The sequence below is a fragment of the Alosa alosa genome, chromosome 5, assembly GCF_017589495.1.
Source record: "Alosa alosa isolate M-15738 ecotype Scorff River chromosome 5, AALO_Geno_1.1, whole genome shotgun sequence".
Lineage (NCBI taxonomy): Eukaryota > Metazoa > Chordata > Actinopteri > Clupeiformes > Clupeidae > Alosa > Alosa alosa.
In genome coordinates this window covers 7,227,847-7,255,233 of record NC_063193.1, presented here as the reverse complement: position 1 = coordinate 7,255,233, position 27,387 = coordinate 7,227,847, and the positions used below count along the sequence as shown (strand labels likewise).

The 27,387-nt window shown below is 43.1% G+C and overlaps 2 protein-coding genes across 7 annotated transcripts in view; one reads left to right on the top strand and one right to left on the bottom strand.

The window, feature by feature from the left end:
• Positions 1–518: 518 nt before the first annotated feature.
• Positions 519–4,162, top strand: LOC125294863. Of its 3 annotated transcripts, none has more exons than XM_048243908.1 (7): positions 519–608; positions 715–2,130; positions 2,253–2,540; positions 2,638–2,761; positions 3,108–3,361; positions 3,458–3,744; positions 3,826–4,162. In XM_048243908.1, the coding sequence occupies exon 2, from the start codon at positions 753–755 to the stop codon at positions 2,085–2,087; it is 1,335 nt and encodes a 444-aa protein (XP_048099865.1). In that variant the 5' UTR covers positions 519–608; positions 715–752; the 3' UTR covers positions 2,088–2,130; positions 2,253–2,540; positions 2,638–2,761; positions 3,108–3,361; positions 3,458–3,744; positions 3,826–4,162. The 3 variants fall into 3 exon arrangements, with proteins under 3 accessions (XP_048099865.1, XP_048099867.1, XP_048099864.1); XM_048243910.1 differs by having other exon boundaries at positions 2,617–2,761; XM_048243907.1 differs by having other exon boundaries at positions 2,253–2,761.
• Positions 4,163–21,186: 17,024 nt separating this feature from the next.
• nsmfb (NMDA receptor synaptonuclear signaling and neuronal migration factor b) overlaps positions 21,187–27,387 on the bottom strand; it is a 32,143-nt gene continuing 25,942 nt past the window's right edge. For all 4 annotated transcript variants that reach the window (XM_048244602.1, XM_048244604.1, XM_048244605.1 and 1 more), the window contains 2 exons: positions 24,576–24,651; positions 21,187–23,762 (listed from right to left, as the gene is read on the bottom strand). In XM_048244602.1, the coding sequence (XP_048100559.1) occupies positions 23,665–23,762; positions 24,576–24,651 (174 nt within the window). In that variant the 3' untranslated portion in view covers positions 21,187–23,664. The remainder of the gene's footprint in view (positions 23,763–24,575; positions 24,652–27,387) is intronic.

The following is a 27,387-nucleotide window of genomic DNA, read 5'->3' as shown; positions in this document are numbered from 1 at the left end:
TAGAAGCTTTTGATAGCGCACGCCACTTACGAAAAACGCAAAACCACCAGGACAAACCCCTGTGTTTAGGCTACTCACTCTGGAACCATCACTAGGCTAATAATTTGTGCGTTATTTACATTTGATTACATTTCAGATGGTGGTGTTTGTTGGTTTCCTATAGTAGCCTATACCTTTTTCTTTCTATGTCGGTATATGGGGGGAATCTCGTTAATTAGGCTACATATCACGGAGCTGAATGACTACTGTTCCTGACAGATAAAAAGGTTTTGTTCTGATGTCTTGTGGATGGAATAACAGGCGAGATCAGTGAAGAGACGGTGTACATAACATAGCCTTTTACGACAGTAATTTCGTTCAATCAGAGCTGCAGGAGACTTCAGAACAGTGATTGAATTGTGACGTTCATTTCCATGCAGGCGCAAACCGTTTATGACGAGCTATGTCATAATGGCCACAATGCATTTCTTTGACGTCATCGTCAGAATTTGTATAAATTCAGCTGATTTTACAGTATTGCCCCAGTCCCAGACGAGAGATTCAATCAGTCAAGAGAAAATACAGTTTTCATAATATTTCATTTTGACTAATATACGATTTCAGTTGATGTAAGTTTTCAGACAACACTCTAAAAACTAAATTAACAATTAGATTTGTTAAAATTCTAATAGATAGTCTAATTACATGTATCTTTTCATTTCTTTATTTTCCCAGAGACAGTTACACTTGGCTTCCGTCTCAATGGTATAACCATGAAAGACATAGGAAACCCAGGAAAGGAGCCACCTGAAGACCATTCCTCCAGGCGCCGTGAGGATTGGCCTCGTGAGTCGGAGCCAAGGTTACATTTCCCGCTTGTAACCCAACAGGACATCTTCCCTGTGGCAGATAGTCGGGTGACGCTCACGCCACACGAGCCCACCCGCTTCCCGACACTTCACGGAACAGTCTCGCTGACCTCCACCGCAGCCACGCTCCACCCAAGGCTTCAGGTGACAAAGTCCACCGCGCCTCATGGAAGGTTGCCTCTGGCCAGGAACGGGGTGACTCAGAGGGAACTGCGAGCAGCAGTTGGGTCGATGGGCCGGGCACCTGGAGGAGACCCTAGGAGCATCGCGGCAGCTTGTCAGTCCGCACACATGATGCAGGCCGGCCCCTCTGGGAGTGGATTGGACCTGACGGGCTCTGCAGGCCCGAGGCCACTCAGACCACTGCCTCCTGCAGACACGAGGCCCAGGGAGCCCAGCAGACCCACGCAGCCAAGAGCAAGCAGGCGCCGCAACAAAACAATGCAGGGTGAGGCGGTCCATGCAGAAGAGCCGTCCCGAGTTGTTCGCCTGGAACCAGTTCCACCACCACAGTCCCCGGCAGCACCTAGCGACATCGGGAGGCGCCCAGGAAGACGCCGAGCAAAGCACAATCATGACTCTCCGGCTTATACGTATGTGTCAGCAAACACAAATGAATGTGTTTGCTTCGCTGCTGGTGACAGCATTAGCACCAATTGGAGTGAGTACCAGGAAAGGACCAGGCCACGGACGGCACCACGACTTCCTCCATTTGAGCGATCTCCACTGGCCCCGAGGCCACGTCTTCTACCCAGGAGGCCACAAATGGAGGCCAGACGCCTCAGTAGCATTGTTGACCAATCCACCACACTCCCTCCACTGAGCCAGAATGCATCTATGGTCTGTAACATCAGTGATCAACAGCAGATGAGGGAGCTCCAGCAGGCAACCAGCGTGCCTCACAGCACAGCCTGGGATCACGAGCCGCCACGCATGATCCTGTCCGCCTTGAGAGAGACGCAGCAGCAAGCATCCGTCAGCCTCCACGGCCGCGGGAGTAACGTAGCCGCTTCCTCTAGGACCCAAAGGGACCCTGGGTATGAGCAGGACGTGCACAGTGTCATCCCCGAGCACGCAGTTCCACTGGAGACTTTGCAAAGCGACGCCAGAGAACGCAGATGCACGTGCAGACCGCCGCACAGGCACCGGAGACGCCTCACGCTCGCGTTGCCGATGGCCCGCACCTTCCGTCTCAGAACCCGCAAGCCCATGTCCACTCACAGAGTGGTCCTTGGATGAGCGCCGCGGCGCTGTGTGTCTGCGGGGACTTGGACTCAGACAGGTAAGGGTTCAAAAGCCCGGCAAGATCTAAATATTGTTCATTCAGTTCATTTAAGGGTAGGGAATAACCACACAATAAGCCTAAGCACCACAAACTAATCATGCTTCATCCTGTTCTTCCAGTCAGTCAGAGGAGGATCCATTTGTCAACTTCCAGTTCCCAATTTACTCACCATCAGTTGGACACACGGGTACACATGATGCTACTAATATCAGCACAACAATTAGAAGGATCCAAGCATAACAGAAGGGATGGCATTTGATTTTCCACCATATCAACATCAGAGGCCACAAACTCCATCGATACAACAAGGCATGAATCTGCATTCTAGGAGTACACTGGTCCTCTAGGTTTGGCCAGAGGATGATAGAAATGGAGCTGTGTGTCGGCGGGGATTTGGATGTAGACAGGTAAGGCCTACTCAACAAACACCCATATCACTACAAATCAATGCTTAGTGTCAGAAACACAGTAGACTGCTTTTAGTAATCTGCTTCTCTTTCACAGTCGAGGGGTCCATCTCTCTACTTCCGGTCCCCAACTACTCAACATCAACTGGACACACAGGCAAACTTGGTCGCTACTTTGACCAGCGCAATGATTTGAAGGACCCTGCATAAGAAGACAAGAGGTGGCACATTTTAGGGGTTGCATCAACATCACAAGCCACATCATCTATGCTCCTGATCATCTATTACTGCACACTAAGAGGTAGGTTGTTACTCTTTATTCCCAACTGCAAAGGATGACAGAAAGGAAATGCCTGCTGCCAGTGGGGAATTTTTAATGTTCTGTGCTTTCAGACCATCTGTAGAGGGGGACATAGTTATTTGAGTTTATTCAAGGACTGCACACACAGGCAGGTATGTTAACATTGACATCAAGAGTCCATTTAACATGTCTTACTGCCACAGGTACATAGTTAATTGTATAAATGTTTTTGATGTTTTTGTGTTCTCTCCACTTCTTTCCTACAGCTGAGGGGTCTATTTGTCTACTTCCAGTCCCCAGTTACTCAACATCAACTGGACACACAGGCAAGCTTTGTGCTACTCACAGTTCACCAGCGCAATGATATGAAGGACCCACCCTGCGTATCAGGGAAAAAAGAGGTGGCACATTTTGGCTTTCTCATCAGAAGCTACATCACCTATGGCACCTATGTGCCCACCACCCCTCCAGGATAACAACAGAAGGAAATGTGTGTCAGTGGGGACTTGGGTTTGGACAGGTAGGTAGTTAGTGAACCGAGTAAGTGTCCATTTAAGATGCATTGCTGCCACAACACATGGTATAATGATTTATATTCTCTGCTTCTATTTTACAGTTGAGGGACCCATCTGTCTACTCCCAGTCCCCATGAACTCACCATCAACTGGACACACAGGCACACCCAACACCACAAAATATCAGGGCATAGAGAAGAAGGATTCCAGCATGGAATCAGAAGAGCTGGAACTTTTTGCCTATTACTTAAACCACATCAGGACCGAACACATCAATCATACATAACAGGTCTCTGTAAGTGAGGACTGAGAACCCACCCCCTGGCTAAAAGTCCAGCAGGTGAAAAGGAATGGAATTGTGTGTCAGTGGGGAGTTGGATTAAGACAGGTAAGATCCAGAAAGTGTGTGCTGGACCACTAATACTTGCCTGAACACAGTGTAACACCTGTATGTGTTTCTCTTTTACAGCCTATAGCTTCCATCTGTCTGTTTACACTCCCCATTCAATCAACATCAACTGGACACACATGAGAATAGTCTCAAAGATAAGGATCTAAATAAGGAAGAACTTAAGAAGACATCTCTTTCAGACAGGATTTGAGATGGTATATGCAAAGTTGACACAGCTATATTTTTTACTCAAACTTCAACCCAATTTTTGACTCAAGCATGACTCTCAGATCTTATTGCTGTAAACTGTCACCCATCATGAAGCTTTTCACGGCCTTCCTCCCTGTTTTACCCTGCCTTTATTGATCTCCCTAACTTTCACACATTCTGCAATAAAATAAACATTTTAAAGTTTTGTTCGAGAAGGGTCTTTGCAGTGTTGAAAAATATCCTTTAAAATCGATGAGCTTTCCACTTTACTCGATTGAAAACCTACTGGCATTTTCAGATTTTATTTCAAGGTATTTTCACACAAAAAGTCTATAAATTGTAAACAAAATTACATCACAGTGAACAGTTTCTGATGAACACATTGACATTGAATAAAACCAAATGGCACCCTACACAACATTTTTCATGCCGTAATACTGATTTAGAAGCTTTTTACCAATGATAGTCTTATCATTGTATATCATAGTATCAAAGCCAAACAACATGACAATACTATGCAACACGGCAACTTTTCAAAACTCATAACTCAGAAGAAGTATAAAAATGATTTATTTATTTAGTGCTATTATTATTGTTAATAATAATAATAATAATAATAATAATATTTCAGATCACACAATGAACTGTGTCATAATATTGGGCACAGATGCAAACTATATATTATGCTATCTGGCTATATCTTGGCTTCAAACGAATTTGGATAAATTTAGATTGCTACCTTTTTTATTAATTGGCCATTACTTTAGTAACTAGATGTACCGCATAGCGGTACAAAATATGACCGCCGCACAGTCCTGTACATCCATGCCGCGAAAATAAATCATTAATTAATGAATTTGTCTCCATCTTCTTACTCCATCCCCCACTCTTGAAACTTTTGTGGATGCTGGTTTTGGCATGCCTGAGTGTGTGGGTGCAGCTGCACAAAAGTAGCCTACTGGTGCTGAAAAGGTGAATAGATTTGTAGAATTGCCAAAAAAATGTGATAGCATTGTTATAAAACCTTTAAAATCTCTAAACAATCACAAGTAGGGCAGTTCATCACAGTTCATCCATTGCAACTGGACTGATGAAAGGTCACACCCTGTAGGCTACATTGTATTTGGGGAAAGTAAAAGGTAGCAGCATAATGTTATTTATTTATTTATTTATAAACAAAAACATCCCTGTCAGTTCCAGGCAGTTTTGGATGGATGGATTTTTGTGAATGGTCATGTCATGGATTTTTATGAATGTTTCTTCTTCTACATATGCATAAGTTTAGTCATCTAGTTCATATGATATTCAGCTTTATTGTCAATGCACAAATTAAATACCAGTAGTCTAAAACAAAAAATGCAGTTTTACATCCCAGTGGTGCAAATAACTGACATGTCCAAATGGGCATTGATGAAATGCTTTGCTAGACTGTTCATACACATTTTAATGGGCCAAGTTGAAGAGCTGTACTGTCCGTTATTGTTTGTGCAAATAATAGGCTGATTCATGTTGACAAAACCATGACTGTTAACAAACCATAAGCTATATAAGGTAGGCCCTATGCTAGGCTTATACACGGGTTTCCCGTTTACCAACAAAACTAGATGCGCGCGCAGCCGTGGGGCAGAAGACGCTTTGTGGCCGTCCACAACGTTATAAACTTAACCTAACTAGTCGGCTGCTGTAAGCTACAATCAGATTTTTTTTGTATACCCCTGTTGTCTCAATGATAATAACATCTCATTTCAGACTATATTTCAAAGTTTGCCGCTCATTTGTATTATTAATATAACATCGTTATTTTGTCATTTTTTGGCTAAGACATGCATTCCGTTAGGGATATTGAACATATTTAACATTCTCTAACCATCGTGATTTCGAATTGGTGCAGTTTTCAGCACAACAACTCATTTTATTCTTTTGCTCTATGCTGTTCTACGGAGCTTTCTGCCTCTTGGTTGCGCACGCATGTTTTCGTGACGTTGCATAGAAATCCATGTATTGAGCATTACAGTCCCGCCCACAGCAGTTTCCGGAAGTAAGAATTCAATACAATTTCTCCATTGACAATTGGGGTAAGCTATCTTTTACTGATGGGTATAAGCCATAAAAACGTAACCATACATGGTAGACTTAAAACCTACGGCTGTACTAAGCGATTATATATGCTCATATAGAGGGCGAAAATTCAAGGGGCACTAACCTTGTTTTGAGATAAATGTCTTTTAATCGCGATGTCTTGGATACTTAATTACCCACAATACCACAATTTGAAACCACGTTTCAAATACGAGAAAATAAATGTCTAGATAAAATAAATGTCTCAATGAGATGAGGTCTGACGTTAGCCAGGCTAGAGTCTTTTACTGCCTATGGCGAAAATCTTAATGTGAATAAAAACTTTCTAGACGAACATTGGTACTTGTATCAACAAGGATTGTGGTTTATATATCACACGAACTTAGTCAGGGCCAATACACCATCAAATAGAACACTGTAAATGTTAGTTTAAACCGCCGCGTTAGGTTGCATACCGGCCGAAAAGGGGGACAGAGGACGCAGTGGCATGCCTTCTCCACTCCCTCCTTCACCACCTCCAGACTCCCCATAACTTTGCCTTAGTTCTGTTTGTTGACTTCAGCTCCGCATTCAATACAATCCAGCGCCATCAACTCATCAAGAAACTACAGCACCTGAATGTCACCCCTCCCCTCATCCACTGGATAAACAATTTTCTCAGCAACCGGCCACAGACAGTGAAAATAGGGACAACATCATCATCAACCATCATCACCAACACTGGAACCCCTCAAGGTTGCGTACTCAGTGCCTTTCTGTACACACTTTACACAAATGACTGCCAGAGTTCACTACCCAACACCACTTACTACAAATATGCAGATGACACAGGCATAGTAGGACTACTTACAGACAACAGTTCCATCACAGCTTACCACCCATCACAGATTTTGCAATATGGTGCTCTGATAACTACCTCCAACTTAACATTGACAAGACAAAAGAACTGGTCATTCATACATCAAAATCACCCCCTGGACTCACTCACATCACCATCCAGTTGCACAGGTCATCACTTTCAAATATCTTGGTCTCACCATTGACAATAAGCTTAACTTCAATGAACATGTCACCATCACACAGAAACGTGTACAACAGAGACTGTATGCAATCCGCAAACTAAGATCACTGTATGTTGCCCCCCATCTCCTTCTGCTACAAAAGCATCATCCTGCCCCTTCTACTCTACTCCTCCCCCTGTTTCTTCACCATACTGTACTACATGTCACCAGCAAGAACAAACTCATTAAAATTTCACACTTAGCATCCAAGATAATACAGCTTCCCACCCCCAGCCTCACTGATGCAAATGACACAGCCACCACACGCCTTGCACGCACGATAGTAAGCAGCCCTGACCATCCCCTGAACCGTTTCTTCACCCTACTCCCATCTGGCCGCAGATACAGAGCCCTGGACTGGAAAAAAGCGCACTTTAAGAAAAGTTTTGTACCCTCAGCAATCACTGCACTTAAAGGGACACCAGGCAAGCCTGATGCTTTTTTCTCTACGAAACTCCCCCTCGCTCGGTCTGAAGCTCTTTTCCTTTTCTTTGCGTCTTCCGTCAAGGGTTTTCGCTGCTTCTTCGCCAGCTCTGCCATTATACACACATTTGCAACAATCTCTAGCGTTTCGTTAGCCTGCCTCTGTGCTGTAAACTGATCCTGCTTCGGTCGGCGGGTAGGATACACCGAACTTGCAAGTGGGATATTCTTCCTACAGGCAGGGGCGGGCGAGAGAGCCTTCATTCGCCCCGTAATGAGTCATTTAACCATATACCGACTTACGAAGATGATTAATTAACACGAAAACGTTGCCTGGTGTCCCTTTAACAAATTCCTGTGACAATCATCCACCCCCCCTATTCTTTTGTGTTTTATGTTGTCTGTACTGTCCACCTTTTTGCTTGTTTGGTGTTGAGGAGGGAGGGAAACTGGAGGGGGGGGTATGGGGGTGTGTTATATGTTATATGTCATGGGATGTGTTATGTTATATGTTATATGTATGAGGCTGTGCATATCCTTCATGGAATATAATGATATGTGTGAAAAAGAATATCCTTATAGGACAATAAAGACTCTGTACTTAACTTTTCAGGTAGCCGATAGGCTAATCATAGCCTTTCAGACATTAGAATGTCATTATAATGCCGCTAACATTAGCCTACATGCTGCAACACAGGTATGAAATATATTATGTTTTAGTGACCTTGTTGTTTCTATGAACATGAATTGTTGTTTATAGGAAACATCAACTTAGTCGAGGCATAAAAAGCCCTGTATATCCTCATTAAGTACTAAACTTTTGAACTAGCTAGCTAGCTGATAGCACAAGCTGGATGCAACCACCGGCTAGACACTGCAGTAAAATGGTTAGCAAACCGTCCATGCCCCCGTGAATATTTCAGTTTCAATGACGAAATCAAGAGTGTCCAAAGGGGTGAAAACCACTTTAAATCGGATCACATTATTGACTGTTGTGTGTCCGAGGGTTAGCTTGTGGGTTTTGTAAGGGCCAGCATGAGGGACAAGACCTACAAATTTGTGTGGTGAGTTTTGCAGGGAGGCTGGTAATGCTAGTTAACATTAGCTAGGCTCCTGTAGCCTTCATACTGTAGTCATATCATCGATCATTAACCTAGAAATTCTTCGTACATTTAATGAACATTTTGTGTAATAATTCACAGCAAGTTAATAAACTGAATATGGTGGTCCAAGAGCAGACCATGCACCGGTCCATGCATCAAGATGGCAGTTAACCGCTTTCACACACACACACACGATATAAAATACACAATATAAAATACACGATGGTAAATATAACATTCCATACCAAAACACTATTATTTACACGATTACTCCTGAAATAACTGCTATTCATTCACTATAAAATATCATTCACTATAAAAATCACTTTTACAATATACATTCACTATAAAAATCACTGTTTGGAGGAAAGGGTTTGCGTGCTGTCGCCGGTTGGAAATGGTTTTGCGCTGGTTTCGTGCATTGCTTTTATTCAGTGAGGCGCGGTGGTTTATGAGTAGTAGTTCCTTCGCTCGGAAATGAAAATATGTACAGTCTTGTACCTTGGACTTTCTCTTCGTTTTTTCACTCGAAATGATATGTTGTATGCTTATGACTTACGCCGTGGCTGATTAGCCTAAGACATGCTCTAAAACTCTTTAGACCAACAAAAGTAGATGCGCGCAGCCGTGGGGCAGAAGACGTCTGGTGGCCGTCCACAACGTTATAAACTTAAAATAGTCGGCTGCTGTAAGCTACAATCGGATTTTATTGTATACCCCTGTTGTCTCAATGATAATAACATCTAATTTCAGACTATATTTCAAAGTATCATTTGCCGTTCATTTGCATTATTAATATAACATCGTATTTTGTCATTTTTGGCGAAGACATGCATTCCGTTAGGGATATTGAACATATTTAACATTCACTAACCATCGTGATTTCGAATTGGTGCAGTTTTCAGCACAAAAACTAATTTTATTCTTTTGCTCTTTTGCATTGCTCAATGCTGTTCTATGGGGCTTTCTGCCTCTTGGTTGCGCATGCATGTTTTCGTGACGTTGCATAGAAATCCATGTATGTATGGGAGAAATGAATGGGACATTTACTTCCGGAAACTAAGCTCTCTCGGAGGAGGGGTGGGACTGTGATGCTTCGCTAGCGGCAGTCATAATAATTTGGCTACATTTCCAGATTGGCGTTACGTAGTCGTTTGTCCACCAGATGGCGCATCGTTGCAGTGAGACGTAATTTTGTTGGAAGTTAATCTAAAGTGGGTTGGAAAGACAATACGCTTCCTACAAGGACTGTAGTTTACCGCAGAGAACGTCTAATAAGGGTAGGATGATTTCTGCATGACAAATGTAATTCCCATTTCTTCTTGAAGCTGAAATAAATCTGAGAATGTTTATCGGACATGCTTGGTTTTTACTGTAGGTAGGCTATGTTAGGCCTACATCTCAATTTAAACCAAATGTTTTAGAGTGCACGTTGAGAGATGTATGCAAGGCCTGTACCTACACATATTTGTTGCACGTGCTACAAAAATCATTCTTTGCGATAAATGATTTAGCATGGGCGGATTATGAACTTTCGGGCCCCTGGGCACAAATGTTTTAAGGGCCCCCCACTAATTGAACATTTTTAATTTGTTTGATGTGATTTCCTGTATTCTGGTGCATTTTGGGGATGGCCAATACTAAATTCAATCAGATTCATAGCCTACATCCTGATGTGTTGATATTGAGGCAATGATTCCATGCAAAGGCTTGGGCTTCAGGGCCCCCGACCCCTTGGGCCCCTGGGCCTGGGCCCGGTAGGCCCGTGCATTAATCCATCCCTGTGATTTAGTACCAACATTACACCGGTCCGATACAGTTTTGCCTATGGCTATACCGTGAGACTGAGACGCTTTTTGTTTGTTCGAAGTCCGTGTTTAGGATGTGAGAGGGGAGTCGATGTGCTTTGATTCCAGCTTGGTAGTTGTAGTCTATGGGATTAAAAATTTAGAAGTGTCCATTTCATTCGCGCTTTCCATGATTCACACAGCTGCGTGAAATGTATTACTACGGATATGCAAAACTATTAACTTCCCAAAGAAGATTTTATTTGGGTCGCCAGCATAGCCTAGTGAAAATGTATGTTGTGTAATAGGCCTAGCATAGATAGATAGATAGATAGATAGATACTTTATTGATCCCCAGGGGAAATTCAAGGTCTCAGTAGCATACAGACAACACACACACACATTCATTAACACAGGGCCTACTTTATATAGCTTATAGTTTGTTAACAGTCACGGTTTTGTCTTAACTTCCTCTATGCATTTTTGCATTTAGAATAGCTCTGAAACCGGGGGCGAACACGTCGCAGAGGGGGCGCCAGTGCGTGGATATCTCAATCGCAAAATTAAACAATATTTCTATCGGGCGCCTACCATAGGCTGGGTGAACTCAGCCTGATCTGCCGGCGATTCCTTTTCGATTTATTAAAAGATTGAGCTTGGTCTGGCGAGAGTTGTACTGAAAACCAAATTCCTTGGAGAGCACTAGAATGAAATTGCCTGGCAGGCAGTATGGCTGTTGAAGAATGGTTCAGATATGTGATTGCTTTCAGGATTAAAGTTATGCCTTGCTGGAGTGACCCTGGGTGGGTTGAGGGTTGTTTTGTTGTCATGGACAATATAGGGATCCTCGTTGGCTTTTCGCTCTGAGATAGTACAGCAAGTTCTCCAACCATAAAGGCCATTCAAAGAGCCCTCTGGCATTATGAGAACAATGTGAATAGAAATTAAAAGAAGACAATTTGCCCAGATGTCAATCTCATGCAAGCCTACTAACCTCCCTTTCACCCTTCCCCTGCCCCTCGATGGGTCTGGCGTCTCTTCCTATGGTCCTGTGGAGGCATACAGTATATATTGAAAGTAGCAGTGATGAACTATGGAGCATGACTCACCACATGAGCACACACACACACACACACACACACACCATGATGCCAAGTGCACAGACACACATCAGTGGGTGGGCAAAGAAAACACGGCGACCCCAAAGCCTCTGTGATATTTCCCCTGAAATACCACTTACATAACCTAGCACACTCACCTTGCTTTCGTACTAAAAAAAAAAGAAAAGTACAGATAAAAAGACAGAGAAGACGAAGAAAAAATCTCTCTCATTCCTTCCTTTAGCAGCCAATGATTACTCAGCACTGAATAGCCCTTGACTTTCTTCTTAAAAGGAAGGGATGGAAAGTGACTGCAGTCTGAGCTGAGGTATTACTGTGGTTAAAATTTGAGTGGCAGCCGTATTGACATCATGGTGACTGAGGCCCGATAGCAAATGCAAGCCTGTTACTCAGAGCTCCATTGTAGTGGGTGACGAATGTAATTGAATTCAGACAGATTGATAATTATGTGCTTGATCCAAGTTAAGGAGGGTACACAAACACATACAGTACACATACACATACACATACATACACACACACACACACACACACACACACAGAAAGACTGTGTGAGAAAGCGAGAGAACTTATGGAGGGACTGTTTTAAAAAACCCAGCCTCAGCACAGCATAGTCTCCACTTTCACTTTTCTCTCAAATCACTCACGCTCATTCTCTCTCTCTCTCTATTCCTCTCTCTCTGTCTGTCTGTCTGTCTCACTGACACTGCTCAGTCTTCGCCTCTGCTCTCACACACAGCCTGCCTTCATAACACACTGCGAATGATAAAGTGGTGCTGATTAGGCCAACGAGGAGACCAATCAGAGGTGTGAATGCGTGACTGGGCAGCAGAGGGAAGTAAAGCTGAGCCCTGGAGACTGATCTGAAACCAGTCCCAGCATGCCCCTCTCTACAGATAACAACTGCCGCCAGACAATAATAAGTCGTCAGTGGTTAAGAATTTTCTGTAAACTACATAATAAACTATTGTTGCTGTTTGCATAAGATTTTACTTCAGATGTTGAGTGAGCTACTGTATATGTGATGCCGTTTCTGAAGTCCATGGTGAAGCCTAACTAAGAAATAGATCTACAACCTGTCTACTTTAGATCCTTTGCCTGGTTTCTTGGTTCTATTGGTTTACGATATTAGGTTATTGTAAGACCTTGGGTATTAATGTATTAAGAATGACAATCAGTGTATTTTTTAGTTTTTCTCAGTCACTTTGGTGCATTTCTTGAATCATCATTAACACTTGCACAACAGTTAGTGCATTTCTCAAAACAATTAGAGCAAACTGTGCCACATTGTGGGTAACCTGCAAAATCTTGCTCAAAATGCTTTGTTTATGCCTCAAAAGCAAACGTTGAATATTTAATTTATACCAATGAAACTGTCAGTGCAATCAAAAGGACAAGTCCTGATGCCATTGTTTATGTCAAGATAGTCAAATTGTTTTGTCTTGTTGTCAATATTACAGTTTACTCTGTAAGTATTTTCTAATGAACAATGCAACACACTATTTTCTATTTCAAAACTACAATGTTACACATTATTGTGTGTGGAGGGGGTTGACTGCAAGACAGTGGATAAGTTTTTTTTTTTTTCTGTTGACAGACATTGAGACAGTACAAAGAAAACAAAGGCTTTTACAGCATAGTGCAAATGAAACTTCCTGTCTGTCAGGTCAACTAGTTATGACAGCTAGTCAACATATTTGCATGTAATGACACAAGCGATGAAATAAGGCCAATTTGTTTTATAGGACAGGACTATTCAGCAGGGAACCAGTGTAGTGCATTTTGTCCAACATGACATAAGCAATTGAAAATAAATAATAATAAAAAACATCAGACGTTTATAAAATCTGTTGCATGGATGTACTAAAGCATATCTGTTCAAAATGGGAAGAACATTTTCAAAGGCAACTAGGACTAGGATATTTCTTAGATTTGTACATTTGTACATTTGTTTTCAAATGAGTTTGATCTATCTCTAAAGATCTCTAGATTTCTTCTTCATAGGATTTTTTTTTAATTACCAATGAAGTGTATACGTAAATATTTGAGCATATACAGCCTCTGCCTGTATGCATGCTCAAATATTTAACACATTGCCATTTTAGGAACACATCAATGACTGCAAATGTGCCTCCAAATGTGAGCCTTTATTCTAGTCTCAGTGATACAAAGACATGATACTGGGAGGGAAGAGTGGGTACGCCTTTCATAAACGTGCAAAAACAAAAGTTCCAACTTTTAGATTTGAATCTCAAATAAATTAAGAGGTCAGGACCTTGATGACCTCATGTGGTTGATTGCCTTGAAGAACCAGTACTATAGAATAGAATAGAATAGAATAGAATAGAATAGAATACACTTTATTGTCATGCCTGCATGAAAATTATCTTTGGTCTCACTGGTAAGAGTAGTATAAAAACACATAGGAAACTTAGAGTAGACACATTAATTCCATTACACATAGACATACAGTATATCCACAGGTTTGACACAGCACATCACATGTGCCCCCTCCCTCTGGCCCACACACACATGCATACACAGCAGATACAAAATCCTTTTCTGAACTTGACTAGCTGTGCATGCTTCTTCTCAATGGGTGAAATGTCTATCTTAAGTGGCGTTAACTGCCGAGTCATTTAGAAATATTTAATCAAATCCATACAGGAACGCGTTTACGGAAGCCACCAGGAGTAAATCATGGATCCATTTCTCAGCCTGTCAGCATAAGTAAAAAAAAAGAAAGAAAGCAAGCGAAAGAAAGAACAATGGCGAAGAAACAGAGAGAGAGAGAGAGAGAGAGAGAAAGAGAGAGAGAGAGAGAGAGAGAAAGGAAACATCCAATTCAGCAGCCAGAACTCTCTTTCTCTTCCAGCTGTCAGTCCCGTCTTCTGATCCTCTCCCTCTGTTTTTCCACCGTCCCCTGGGCATGTTAATGTGCCAAGCAGAGCTCGTGCTACAAAGGAAACGGAGCCGGCGCTGAAAGAGCATGTTTGAGGGGGATAAGAGAGTAACCAATGGGATAGAAGTCCCGAGCCAAGAAAACAGAACTTTTCTCCTTCGGGGGCTTCGCAAATTTATATATAGAACAACCTTTGAAAACAGCAGAACCGTGAGATAGCCTAACCCACTTCCTATCTTTACCTAAGGGCTGTTGCGAAAGGCAGGGAGGAGGAGGGGGCTAACGCTGAAGCAGTGCTGTTAAATGTTTGTGTTTTTTATGCTACAGGGAGAGAAGGGGTGAGAGACTGAGAATGAACGCTTCACCACACCAGAGCGCTGTGTGAGTCAGCCAGAGCTGTCAGAGCAGGTTACACTGACACACACGTGCAGGTGCACATGCGCTAAAGCTGCAGACACATGCTGGCTTGAACACACAATTACGTATGCAATAGTGAACATTATTGGCCACACGCATGAAAGGGTCTGTGATTTATAATACCAGGTCTATGTGGGACTTTTACGGACAGGGAGTAAAGATGAAGCAAGCCCAGGAAAATACGTGTTTTCAATATAACACATTATTCACACTATCAAAAGAAAAGTTCTTAAGCATTACAGTGGAATGGGTATTTCCGAAGATAAATACTGTTGTGATAATACATACTATTGTGATAATCACACACACACACGTATGCATAGTGCATATTTATTGGGTAATGCTAATGAAAACCTAGGTCTTGCTAATGCAAGTAGGGTACAGGCAGTGTGAAGTGGTCAAAATTAGGTCCATCATAAATTCTACTTTTAAGTATCCAGCCTGATTATCATCAATCCTAAGTACTGTGGGGACATCAGATCTCCTTGTCCTATATAATAAAAGTGGATATTATGCTGGGACACCAATGCAACCTTGAGTGTAATTGCAAAGGAGGTTACAGTTGCCAGTGGCACCTAATTCAGAGGTGAGCAGAATTATGTCAGTGAACAGTAACACACCTGTCATCATGTCCGCTATCTTATTCCAGGCGGTTTACTGATGTCCTATTGCTTTACTTCACCCCTGGTTTCTAAAATGAGTATTTTGCTGGTCTGTCTACATTCTACTATTTGGTGTAAGTAGTCAGAATAATTCAGTACACTGAAAAAACCAGGTAACAGATCTCTGTGGGAGAAGTACTGTATTCTGAGTCAGATTTAAGTGGCGCTGGTAAGTAATTGAGCAAAGGATATCATAGCAGACACATCCATTTGTTTTCCAGGTGCCTCAAGTTCAGTTAATTAATTACAAATGTCATAAAGGCTTGAAAGGTTTTCCGATACTTGTCATCCTCTCCGATCCCAGAGCCCCACCCCCCACCACAGATACACACACACACACACACCTCACTGTTAAATAGGGTTTGGTTGATTTGGTTGAGAGAGAGAGACACTTCTGGATGAAAAGGTTAATTTCAGGAAAACATCACTTCAGATTTCCTTGTAGGCCATCTAGGATTCAGTCTGAGAATGTCACAGTGCCCAAAAGGAGAGCCTGTCCGGCTATATGGAGCCATTCATTAAATGCCTTCTGACTGACAGAGGCTGCGGGCATGTTCAGCACCATGGACAGCACCCTGGAAGCTCTGGGACACAATAGACCCTTTCAACAAGGTAAACAAAAACAATGCTTGAACATTCTATTTGGGCCCCAATCTACTTCCTCTGCATTAAGATAACATATGGAATGTTAAAAAGGAAGTCTTGTGGGGCAAATTATGATGCTGATAATGGAACTCTCTTGAAAGGGTCCATAGCAATGGTTACCAGTGTAGAGGTGTCTATGTCCAGAGTTGTTTGATACCAGCCGGCCAAGTGAGGATTTGTTGCATCTAAACACATAATTTCCATCGCAAAGATATATCAAGCACTGATCTTTTTACTTAGCATATTTAGGCTTTCTGACAGCTGCAACTGTTTGGACCTATTGAAGGAAACACAAAATGTCAGATTGACTGCACAATGTTGCATCCCAAAGTTCAACATCTGTCATCCTAGTCAGAGACTCTTATTACTATAGACTTATTCAGCATGTAATTCAGCAATAAATTCATATATATAAGAAAAAGAAGATGAAGAACATAAATGACTTTTTTCTATAACAGGCTGCTTCAGTCAGATTATATTAAAAAGGGAAGTAGTGAACACATAACTGAGAGACAGAGCCAAATCATTTTTTAGCTATTGTTTTTTTTGTCAAAATGTAAAAGTTGTAAACTAAACAATGACTGAAAATTAACAAGAAAAACCCTGCAATCAGTGTGTTATCCTTTTTAAATTACATATAAATGACAGCAAATTAAGCAATCCATCCCTTTTTTTCTGTGTGTGGGATAATAACACACCTCATTAACCGTATATGGTCCCTTCCTGGAACAGTAAACCTAATTCCAGTGGTGCCAGCATTCCATAGCCCTAAATTGTAAACAGCCATTTAGTGGCCCTGGGGGAGTGGGGTGGAGAGTAGGGAGGCGTGGCAAAGGAGGGGAGGAGGGGAGGAGATGAAGGACGAGTGGCCGAGGGATTGGCCTTGGCAGGGTGGAGGCCACACAGTGCCAAAGCTCTCCATCAGCAGGGATGTAGAGGTGTGGAGAGTTGGAGGGAAGACTGGGTTGGAGGCGTGAGGCCGCCTAGGAGGCAGTCCATCTTTGGGCCGAGTGTGTCAGGGTGCCCCGGGAGATTGATGCCTGTGCACTCGAGCAGCGACCGGCCGCTCCCACCTCCCACTGCCCTCTCTCATGCTTCAGCAACTGCCAGCGTGGGGAAGGGCTGCGCACCCACACACACATACACATGCATGCACATGCACATACACATACACGCACACATGCACATAACAGGCTAGTTACACACACACACACACACGCATGCACATTACACACACATGCACATACGTACAAATATGCATACGCAAACATACATATACACATTTACATATATGTTAGCACAGGCACATACACAAAATTGTACACACAGCCACACACACTGTCCTTGCATATGTATCATAACGATACTCATTTGCATGTACCCACACACAGACACACACTAACATCACTCCTGAGAGTATATACTCACTTGACTGCTCCTGTGAGCAAACACCATTTGCAGTATGTCTTATAAAACCAGTATACGCACTGTGCTTAATGAACAAAACCGTCTCATAATGTTAAATGCATCTTCCTCCCTTCTTTCAAATGGTGCAACCCCCAATTAAACGAGCAAATTCCAGGAATATGCCAAGGCATTCAGTCATGTGGCCTTTAGGGAGGTTGAGTTTGGGGTTTGACAAAGCAGGAAGAAAATAGGGTGCAAGAGGACAGAAAGGAGAGAGAGAGAGGTAGATAGGATAGACAGAGAGAGAGAGAGAGAGAGAGAGAGAGAGAGCGTGCATGGCCTAGATTTGAACACAGCTGTATGAACTGGAAGAGTGCATGGGAAGTGGGGTCCTGGCTGTCCTCTGGTGCTGTGATACAAAAGCAGAGTGTGGCCTACCCCGGGGGTTTTGGCTGACACTTTGTTCAAACCCTCCTGAGGGGATACCAGCATCACCGGCCATCAATTATTTAAGAGCTTGTGTTCACGCTCATACAGTCACGCATGCATGCACAGACACACACACACACACACACACTTACATGTGGCCATACACCTCACCAACAAACGGTGCGGGAATGAAGTGTGTGGGTAGAGTTGGATGTATGTGTGTGTGTTGGGAAAAGGGGGTTGATGCTATGTCTCTGCCCATGTGCACACATGTTGACATGAGAAAGGGGGATGATAAACTGCATTAGCCATGGTGTTAGGGAGACAGCTGGAGATGGAACCGTATGAGGGGCTCTGGAGAAGCCAGTCAAAAGGCAGTAAATGTCATCCAGCTCTATCGCTCATCCACACCCCCTTAATCCCTCTAGGAGGATTATCTTCCGAAACACCTGGAAAGACGTTTTGAGTTATATTCTTATCTTGATCATTTGATCTTTTTGTGTGTTCTGGTCTTTTCTTATTTGACACACATTCGAACCAATGATTGTGCATATCGTGTGTGTTGGCTGTTTGCCTTCTGTCTTTCTTTCAATGTGTGTGTGTGACAAAGGAAAACAAAGACACAAAACACTGTTTCATTTTAAAGGAGGAACGTTTTACTGGAAAAAGCCTTTAAAAACATTATCCACTGTCAGAACCCAACACAGTAGAGTGTAAAACATCAAACTGGAGATGGTGTAAGTAACATTACAGACTAGTTACAGCAAATTGTCATCTTAAGTACATGTTTGTCTAACACAACAACACGGCTTGCAATAACAGTAATCTACCCAGATGTTTACTTGTCATTTCAAAAACTTACCAAGGAAATATTCATTTCCAGAACTAATACTGTGTATCAGAGTTAGCCACAAAAATCTTCCAATATAACTTCAAAACGTCAACACTAGTGACTTGTAAAAGCTCTCTCTATATTGTAGAATGCTATGTAAAGTACCATTAACTGCTACATAAATGTGTTGCGATGCATTATTCAACAAGCTGGGCTTTGCACTCTGTTAAAGTGAGATGTTGCACATACCGCTGAGTGAACGAGTGGAGCGGATTGTGTGAAAGCACAATCATTTCCCTCCGTGAGTGGACCACGGGCAGAGAGAGGCTATCAGGGCTCTCCGTACAATCACTGCAGCTTCAATCAATCCTCATAAAATCCAATCGAAGCCTGTCGTTAAACATGATTCCACTCTCTCGCGGGGCAACAGGCACAAAGACGCGTTTTTTGACACAATAATTTGTAATTTCACATGGCTGGAAACTACAACCACAAAAGAATATTTTATTGTATTATTTTTCAGGGTGTGTTTTCTCGGAGAGATCCTGATGAAAATGGCCCCTATTCCTATTCGGCTCATGATACTGATGAGTGCTCCCAGTAGATGGAGAGGGCCCATTAGGTCTGAAACTGGACTGACCATGTTATTTGTGAGACTTCAGTTCCAAGATGTAGCTGAACTATTACAGGATAGAGCTCCAGTGAGTCCACACCTAGATGACACTCAGGGCCAGATGTACGTACATTTGCGAACGTAGCGTTATCAGCGCCATGGACACACCGCAGATTGCGAACGCTGTCAGACTCAAGTTTCCGTCGTATTTATCAATCGTTCTCTAAATAGCGATTCTGTTGTCTTTGAAATGTTCTCTTATTGACGCATTGAACTGCAATTTGGATTAACACCTGCTTTTACAAGGCGGAAGTATTTAGGCGCAGAATAGACGTGAGCTGTCAGGAGCAGTCTTTGTACATACCGCGGAATACATAACTAGGCGCTCTTTACTCTTCCCCTCCCATCTTTTTACGCTAAACTCCTACTTTCCCCTGGATCCTCCCATGAATGCATATGCATGACATGACAATCGCAATCTGCCACTTTCAGCTCCCGTGACAGGCAGTTTGCGCTTTTACATCATTGCAGCCTGTTTGTACATACCTCGCAATGATTTTACACGCACATTGCGAAACAAATACGCCTGAAATGGGCGCAAAAGCGTTAGTACATCTGGCCCTCAGCACCTTGAAATAAGATAGTGGCTTTCCTTCAAGTACTGGTCTGGAGTAGGCTTTAAAGCTCATGGCGAAATTGGTTCTGGCTGAAACTTTGAAAGAGTTTCTTCTACAGGAACTGAACTGGGACTCTAATAATAGGGTTCTTCTTCAGGAATCAGTTTAAAGCCATTCTATACAAATGCATAAATTAAGAAGGGCAGAAATAAGATACTCTTAGCTGCACCACTATGAGCTTGTATTATCTGGAGTTAGTAAAACAACACAGTTAAACTCACATTGTGTCTGTCATCACTGCTGATTATTAAATGGTTGGTGGGATTGTACACACCGGGGAGCATATTCACCAAATCATCATGATTCTATAAACACACCAAGCAGTGTTACATGCTCTGCTTAGTGCTTACCAAAAAGCATCCTCATTTGCATGGGCTCAGAGAAGAAGAAAAAAAAGCTTTTGTTTTTCTGTGCAACATTCCCACTAGTTTCCTGATTGCAAAGCCTGTTGTGTTGTTGAGTGATGAATAATACAAGCATCCAAAGTTCTCATTTACAAAAAGGCAAAAGTGGCCCAGTTACAGTATAGATCGAGTCACAAGGTCTATTGCTACAGGGAAAAGGAGGGCTTTTCAAGGTGCCTTTAACATAGACTGTTGAGTCGAAGGTGAGTTGAAAAGGGTTGGAGGACTCATATTCCCTTCAATAGATGCTCATAGAGCTGCTGAAATAGCATGCAAGACAGCAATGATAACATGGTCAAGTGCTGACAATGACAATGAACCTGTAAACCGTTTTATAATGTGTATATAAATGATTTCCCCGGGGTTTTCCTGTGACCCTTTCACACTAGTGGCAGCGTGGCATTTGTACAGTGGCGCATCCCCGTGGCGACACCACGCTGACACACACACAGCACGCTGCAAACCAAACCCAACCAGTTCGAGGCGGCTAGGTCATGGGCATTATTGCAGAAGAAAATGAGTGATAGAAACACACACACACACACACACACTATGCGGCAACGCTGTGTACAGATGGCTCGTTAATTCCTCTAGCTCACACTGGGCCTGATCCCGCAGGACCCCCCCCCCCCCTCCACACCCCCAACCCCTCCATCCCACACCCCTCCCGAGTGTCATCATCATCACTTCACCCAGCAGTGTTTGGCTCGCCATCTTGGCATTCCCAAACTCAGTCCCCACCACCAGTGATTCACAACCACACACACACACACATCACTCCAGATTACATGAACTTTACAGCCAAACATTAATAAATGACTGAATACATTACAATATCTTCTGTTTTTTTAAAGTATGCCAATGGACTTCACGCTGAGGTAATATAATGTGCGTGAAGCAACATGCAATGTTTACATCTTTAGAATTATCCAGCTATATTCTATCATTTGAAGAGCATCATGATATATAACACAATGTTTTTAAAATGTTTTACAATGTTACAGCTGTTTATGTAGAGTAAGACACATTGTCAGTCTGGTGTACAAAATGGTCACAGATAGTCGAGAATGAACATTGAGTTTCCTCACATTCATTGACCCACTCACCTCTGTGACTGCAATGTTATGAGCCCTAACAAACAAACAAACAAACAAACACTGTAAAAATCAAATGGACCACCCTCCTCGACAAACGCGGCGTGTGCAGGAAAGCGTGTATGGGAGCTGTCCATATTGCTCTGCTGCTGACTAAACCAACATGGAGCCTGGCAGCTGTAGTCACAGCAAACAAGCATGTCACGGCTGGTGAGCAAAATACTGCACATTCACAGACTAGTACAGCGATGTGTTTCTAAACATCCACACGTTCTTTTATATTACTGTCTGTTATTCTTTCTGTTAAGTTTCTGATGATCTAACTAAAGACCACACATTTTTGAAACAACAACGATCACCTACTGTACCTCTCATTAACTTGTCAGTAAAATCTATTGGTTTCAATTATTATGTCCCCAAGCTTTCCATATAACAACTTTATGTCCATCTGTGGCCTTAAATGTAAAAATGTATTATGTATAACAAATACTATGTAGATCAAGTACATATGATATTAAGGAAAAATATAGGAACTTCTATGTTAGTACATCACAATACAACTTAACAGGAGGTCACTGTTCATCACTTCACAGTCTGAATTGGGTTTGAGTAGCTGAAAGCAGCCGTCGCTAAGAAAGTTCTAAGAAAACCGTTCAGCACTGAGGCTGACCACTATTTAATAGGGAGAGCACAACAGCCGGGGATAAAAGTGGCTCTTGCTGTCTCTCTCAAAGCTAAGAACATGGCGGAGACACAACACATGCTGACGTTTCACACAAAAACTAACTTTAGAAATCTAAAAACACACTTGCTCTTACTCTCTATCAGTCTCTCACAGACACACACACACACACATGCCAAAGCACGTGTGTGTCAATGATAATTTCCATGACTCCTGCCACCCCAACATCTACCTTCCACAGCCTGAAGAAGCTCAAATGTCCTGATATACAGAAGTGCTGACGTCCTGCTGAGCTTTCTGAAAACTCAGTGCAGCACACTTGATGCGACGCTTGGCCCCCGTCTGGCCAAGATGCTGACGTGTGGCCGGCCATGGAGGCGCTAAGGAGGTCAGCGAAAGCTTAAGAACCTGAGATAGATCTCCCCTAACAGTCTCCACACACACACACACACACACACACAAAAAACACCACACGAGTACAGTCAGTAAAGATGTGCAATATAACATGAATATTCTTTATATTCGGAGTATATGACTTAACTGTTTCATATATACGTTTAAATATATATATATATATATATATCGATATCTATATAGCCTAAAATGTCTCTATGGGATATATATGTGTAGAAACATGAAATATTGGCTTTGGCTTTTCTTCCTGGTGAAAAGCATGTAGATAAATATATCTTAATCTTATGGAAGAGACTCTGAGAACAGATGCCTTCTCGGCCACTGCAAGTCCTCACCTAAATGGTACACAGACTTTCAGTACAGACGTTACTGTGTCCTTTCTCCCTCTAAGTCAATACGAGAAGAGGTCAAGCACCCCCTTTTAGTTCCTACATTTCTTTCCTTCTAGCAGTATGCTGCCAAGTATGGTGCCTTTCCTCGACTTTTCTTCATAATCTTTCTCCATCGTGTCTACAGCCCCACACAGCTCTAACAGGTGATAGATGCTAAGTCTTATCTTTCTTCCTTTGTAGTCTCCTCTCGTATCCTCCCTCCTCACATCACTCACTCAGCTACTTCATAGGCTTGTAGTTGAGAGTAAAAATGGAATTAAAAGGGGGGAGGAAACAGCACCTTTTAAGAATCCCTCTTTTCTAATACCCATCCATTTCTCCGTCTGGCTGTCTCTGCCCCTGTCTTGTCCTCTGTCCCATCTTAAGAGGTCAGAGGTCAACAGGAGGACAACACTAACTGCAGAGCGCTCGTCCAGCTGGCTGTCCCAGTCACCATCAAGACTTCTGGCCGGCCCTGGCCATGGTAGGAAATGTCATCACCACCACCAAAAGGGCTCTTCAAAAAAATGACATGACGAGCTGCCTCGTCAATGAAAGCTCTCTCCGCCTCAAAGCCAGGCGCATCACAAAAGGTCATCGTAGTCGAGGAGCTTGGAATGCTGACGGGACTTCCACAGACGGAAGAGGCGGAAGTCAAAGTACGTCTCGATCATCTCCTTACCTGTAGGGAGGGAGGATGCTTTCACTTTACTTTTCTGCACTTCAAAAAGAAATGAGAATACCAAGTAGGCCTACTTCTCATTTAAGTGCATGTTAATACAGTACATATTAGATTGGATACACTATCAATGACTCTACTTTGAAGGCTTAGCTTGGAAGGTCCCACACGTGCCCAAAAAGAAATGTTACCCCACAATATAAATTTATTTAAACACTTTATTCTAAAAGCAAATAAAAAAATATATGATAAATAAAAAAATTATATCAACATATAATCAAACAAATATACTGTACTGATTGATATATTAAATAACATTATAAAATACACACTAGCTAAGAAATTTCAATGAAGTGTGGCTGCAAAGTGTAAGGGTGGGCTTGACACACAGTCAATGGTTATTGACAGTGAATGTAACTGAGGGATGCTGATACTAATAAGAGGGAGGTGTATGTGTGTGTGTGTGTGTGTGGGGGGGGGGTTCAATCAATCTCCTGAGAGGACAAAATAGCTAGGAACTATAATGAGATTTTAATTGTGGAATAATGACTGCTAAATCAATAAAGCCACCGGGAGGACAGGTTCAATGTCCAATCTCTCCATTCTCACTCAACTGCAACTTGCAAATGTGCAGAGTGTGTGCATGTGTGCCTGTTGGATCTACAAATGTTAAGTTTACAATAGAGAGTGTAAGTTTACATTTAATGGTGTATTAAAGAGTGTGTGTGTTTGTTTGTTTGTGTTTGTGTGTGTGTGTGTGTGTGTGTGTGTGTGTCTTTGTGGGTCTGCATGTAGGTGTGTGTGTTTCTTTCTTACCCTGTGCCGACAGCTCCAGTGGTGACTTAAACTCAATGGCATATGGCCTCATCAGTTTCTTCAGGTTATGGAAAAGCTGTTGAAGACAGAGAACCTTAGAAGACTTCTACATATGACTTTCCACATGCTCATCATCATCATCATCATCTTCATCATCATCATCACCACCACCACTGAATAATAAAGTTGGCTACTGACGCCCAGTAAGAAACACCAACTTTTCTTCAAATGTGATGTGCTAAGCTAATCCAGACACAAGCACTTTCTATATCAAAACACTTTAGATGTTCCACTTCATTAACCTCTTTTGCCAGAGGTTGTTTGAGAATCTTGTCCTGACCCAGTTTAGCATGAAATAGCTCCCTGCAGCAGACTGGGACACTGTTAGACACAGTAATGTCAAGTTCCCACTGTCCTAGCCCAAGCAGACATCAGTAGCGAGTGAGTGGTGCTGCCTGCAGTGCGCTCCCTCTCCACAAGTCAGCTCACACGCCCTGTCAGCACTAGCTTCTCACCCAGTGCAGCGAGGACACATCTCCTGCGTCAGCCAAGCCCAGAGCAAAGTAATGCGTGGGTGTTAATCTGTGTGCAGCTGTGTGTGTGTGTGTGTGTGTGTGTGTGTGTGTGTGTGTGTTTGTGTGTGTGGAAGGGGTTGAGCAGGGTGTTTTGACTTTTTAGATATATATTTATTTTGCCCAGTGATGGACAGAAGCTGAAATATCTGAGGGCATTGCCCAAACACCAGGCCGCAGTTGTCAGAGCATGTTACCTCTCCTCTTCTCTCCCTCTTTTCTCTCTCTCTCTTTCTCCCTCCTTTCCTTTACCTTCTCCCCCTTCTTTCTCTCTGTATATATCTCTCTCTCTCATTCTCACTCAACTGCAAACCACTAGGGACCCTGCTGCACCCAATCAACCCCCAACCCCCCCCCCCCCCTCCCCTTGCTTTGCCATTAACGCCTCAGCATGCTCCAGCAAGCCCAAGCATGACTAATCAATACCTGAGCGCTCCTGGGGGCGAGAATACCGATCGCTGACTGAAGGCGTTTCACCTGCACTGCCAGGTAAGATAAACACACCATCAGACCCTCCAGTGAGAGATGAAAACTGACCACTGTCTCAATACATGAAGACCTCTATTTCCCCTCGGGCTCTTCATCCACTGGTACTGACCATGCGCTTGGCTAACAGACTGACACTGAGGGCCTACTGACCATGGGCATGGCTAAGAGACTGACACTGAGGGCCTACTGACCATGTGCATGGTTAACAGACTGACACTGAGGGCCTACTGACCATGTGCATGGCTAATCAAGTGGTGCACTGAGGGCCTACTGCTGGACTCTAGTGAGACACAGGGATTTTACATCTGTAGATCGTATTTTCCTTTAGTTCCTTCTGAGTTCTCTATAGGAGTGATTCAGTAACCTTTTTTCTTGACTGTAAAAGGACCACTTTTAAATGGTTCTGTGGAGAACATTTGCAGGAGTGCAACTTGTGGAAGGAGGAACTGAACTCTATCTTACTGGTTGTGATAACTTGGAGATATGATAAGGTAAGAAGGCTCTGGTAGTACAACCATGTCTGACAACGTCCAGGAAGAGGAAGCTTGAACTGGACTGTGATCTCCATCTGGAGCTCTCGTCCACCCTTCCACTGTCTGAGTGGCCCTGAGAGGCACATGCTCCAGGCACCTTTAGCAGGACGGAGAGACGTCCCACGGTAGTGTGTGTGTGCGTGTGGCCGCAGCCTGCTGTTTATTAATAGAACGATGACTCTCTCTCTCTCCCCTCCACGGAGGTAAGTGGAGTGCACAGGTAGCGGAGGGGAACAGTATTGCCTAATGTAGTGCACACGGCTGTGCGCCTGTTCTGTCCACTCCTCCTGCCCTCCTCCGCCGCTGCTGTGGCTGCCCCACTCTTCCCGCCGCGCTACCCTGACTACCGCCACTACCGCCCAAAAGATGTCGCAGCGGAGAAGCGGGGAGATGTAAGGGCAGCGTGAACAATGCTGTCCATTAGTGTCAGCAGCGGTGCGTGTCTGAGTGCAGGGGCAGTCTCTCTCTCTCTCTCTCTCTCTCTCTCTCTCTCTCTCTCTCTCTCTCTCTCTCTCTCTCTGTTTTCTCTCTCTCTCTCTCTTTCTCTCTTGTTTTCTCTCTCTCTCTCTCTCTCTCTCTACTGTTTTATTTCTCTCTCTTGTTTTTTTCTCTCTGTGTGTATGTGTGTGGTGAAGGCAGGGGCCATTTGTAATGCATGTGGGAGCAGTTCAGTGATCAGTGATGTGGAGGGATAAATACATTTGAGTGTCTGTGTCTGTGTGTGTGTATGTATGTGTGAATATATGTCATCTTTAAAAAGAGGCTACATTGAACTCTGCTTGTGTTATATTGTTGTTGCATCTGAGTGGGTGTCCTGGCGGGCAGAGTGGGCATGTTTGAAGGTGTGACATGAAAAAGGAGAAAGAAGTGACAGACAAAAATGAACAAATGAAAAAAAAAAAAACTCAGAGAGAGGTTAAAGAAACGGGACTATGTGAGCGACAGCCTTCCACCCACCTGCCTGTCTGTCACACTGAGGCTGGTGTGAATATCACTGCACTCTCATCTTCTGAAGACTGCCACTGATGGCTCAGAGAAGATGACCTCCAGCTGCTTGCACCCCACAACCACCACCACCACCAGCAGCTCATCTTCTTACCACCCGTCTTGAACTGACACTCAACTGTTTAAAAACAGCACTCATTGATGCACTTATTCTTACTCTACTCTACCTTTTTAAATTGTCCTAAACTTGTTGAGAGAATTGCTTTTAAAACT

What these genes read in the sequence shown, in the direction of transcription:
- LOC125294863 (XM_048243908.1), top strand. Translation starts at nt 753, where the DNA reads ATGAAAGACATAGGAAACCCAGGAAAGGAGCCACCTGAAGACCATTCC.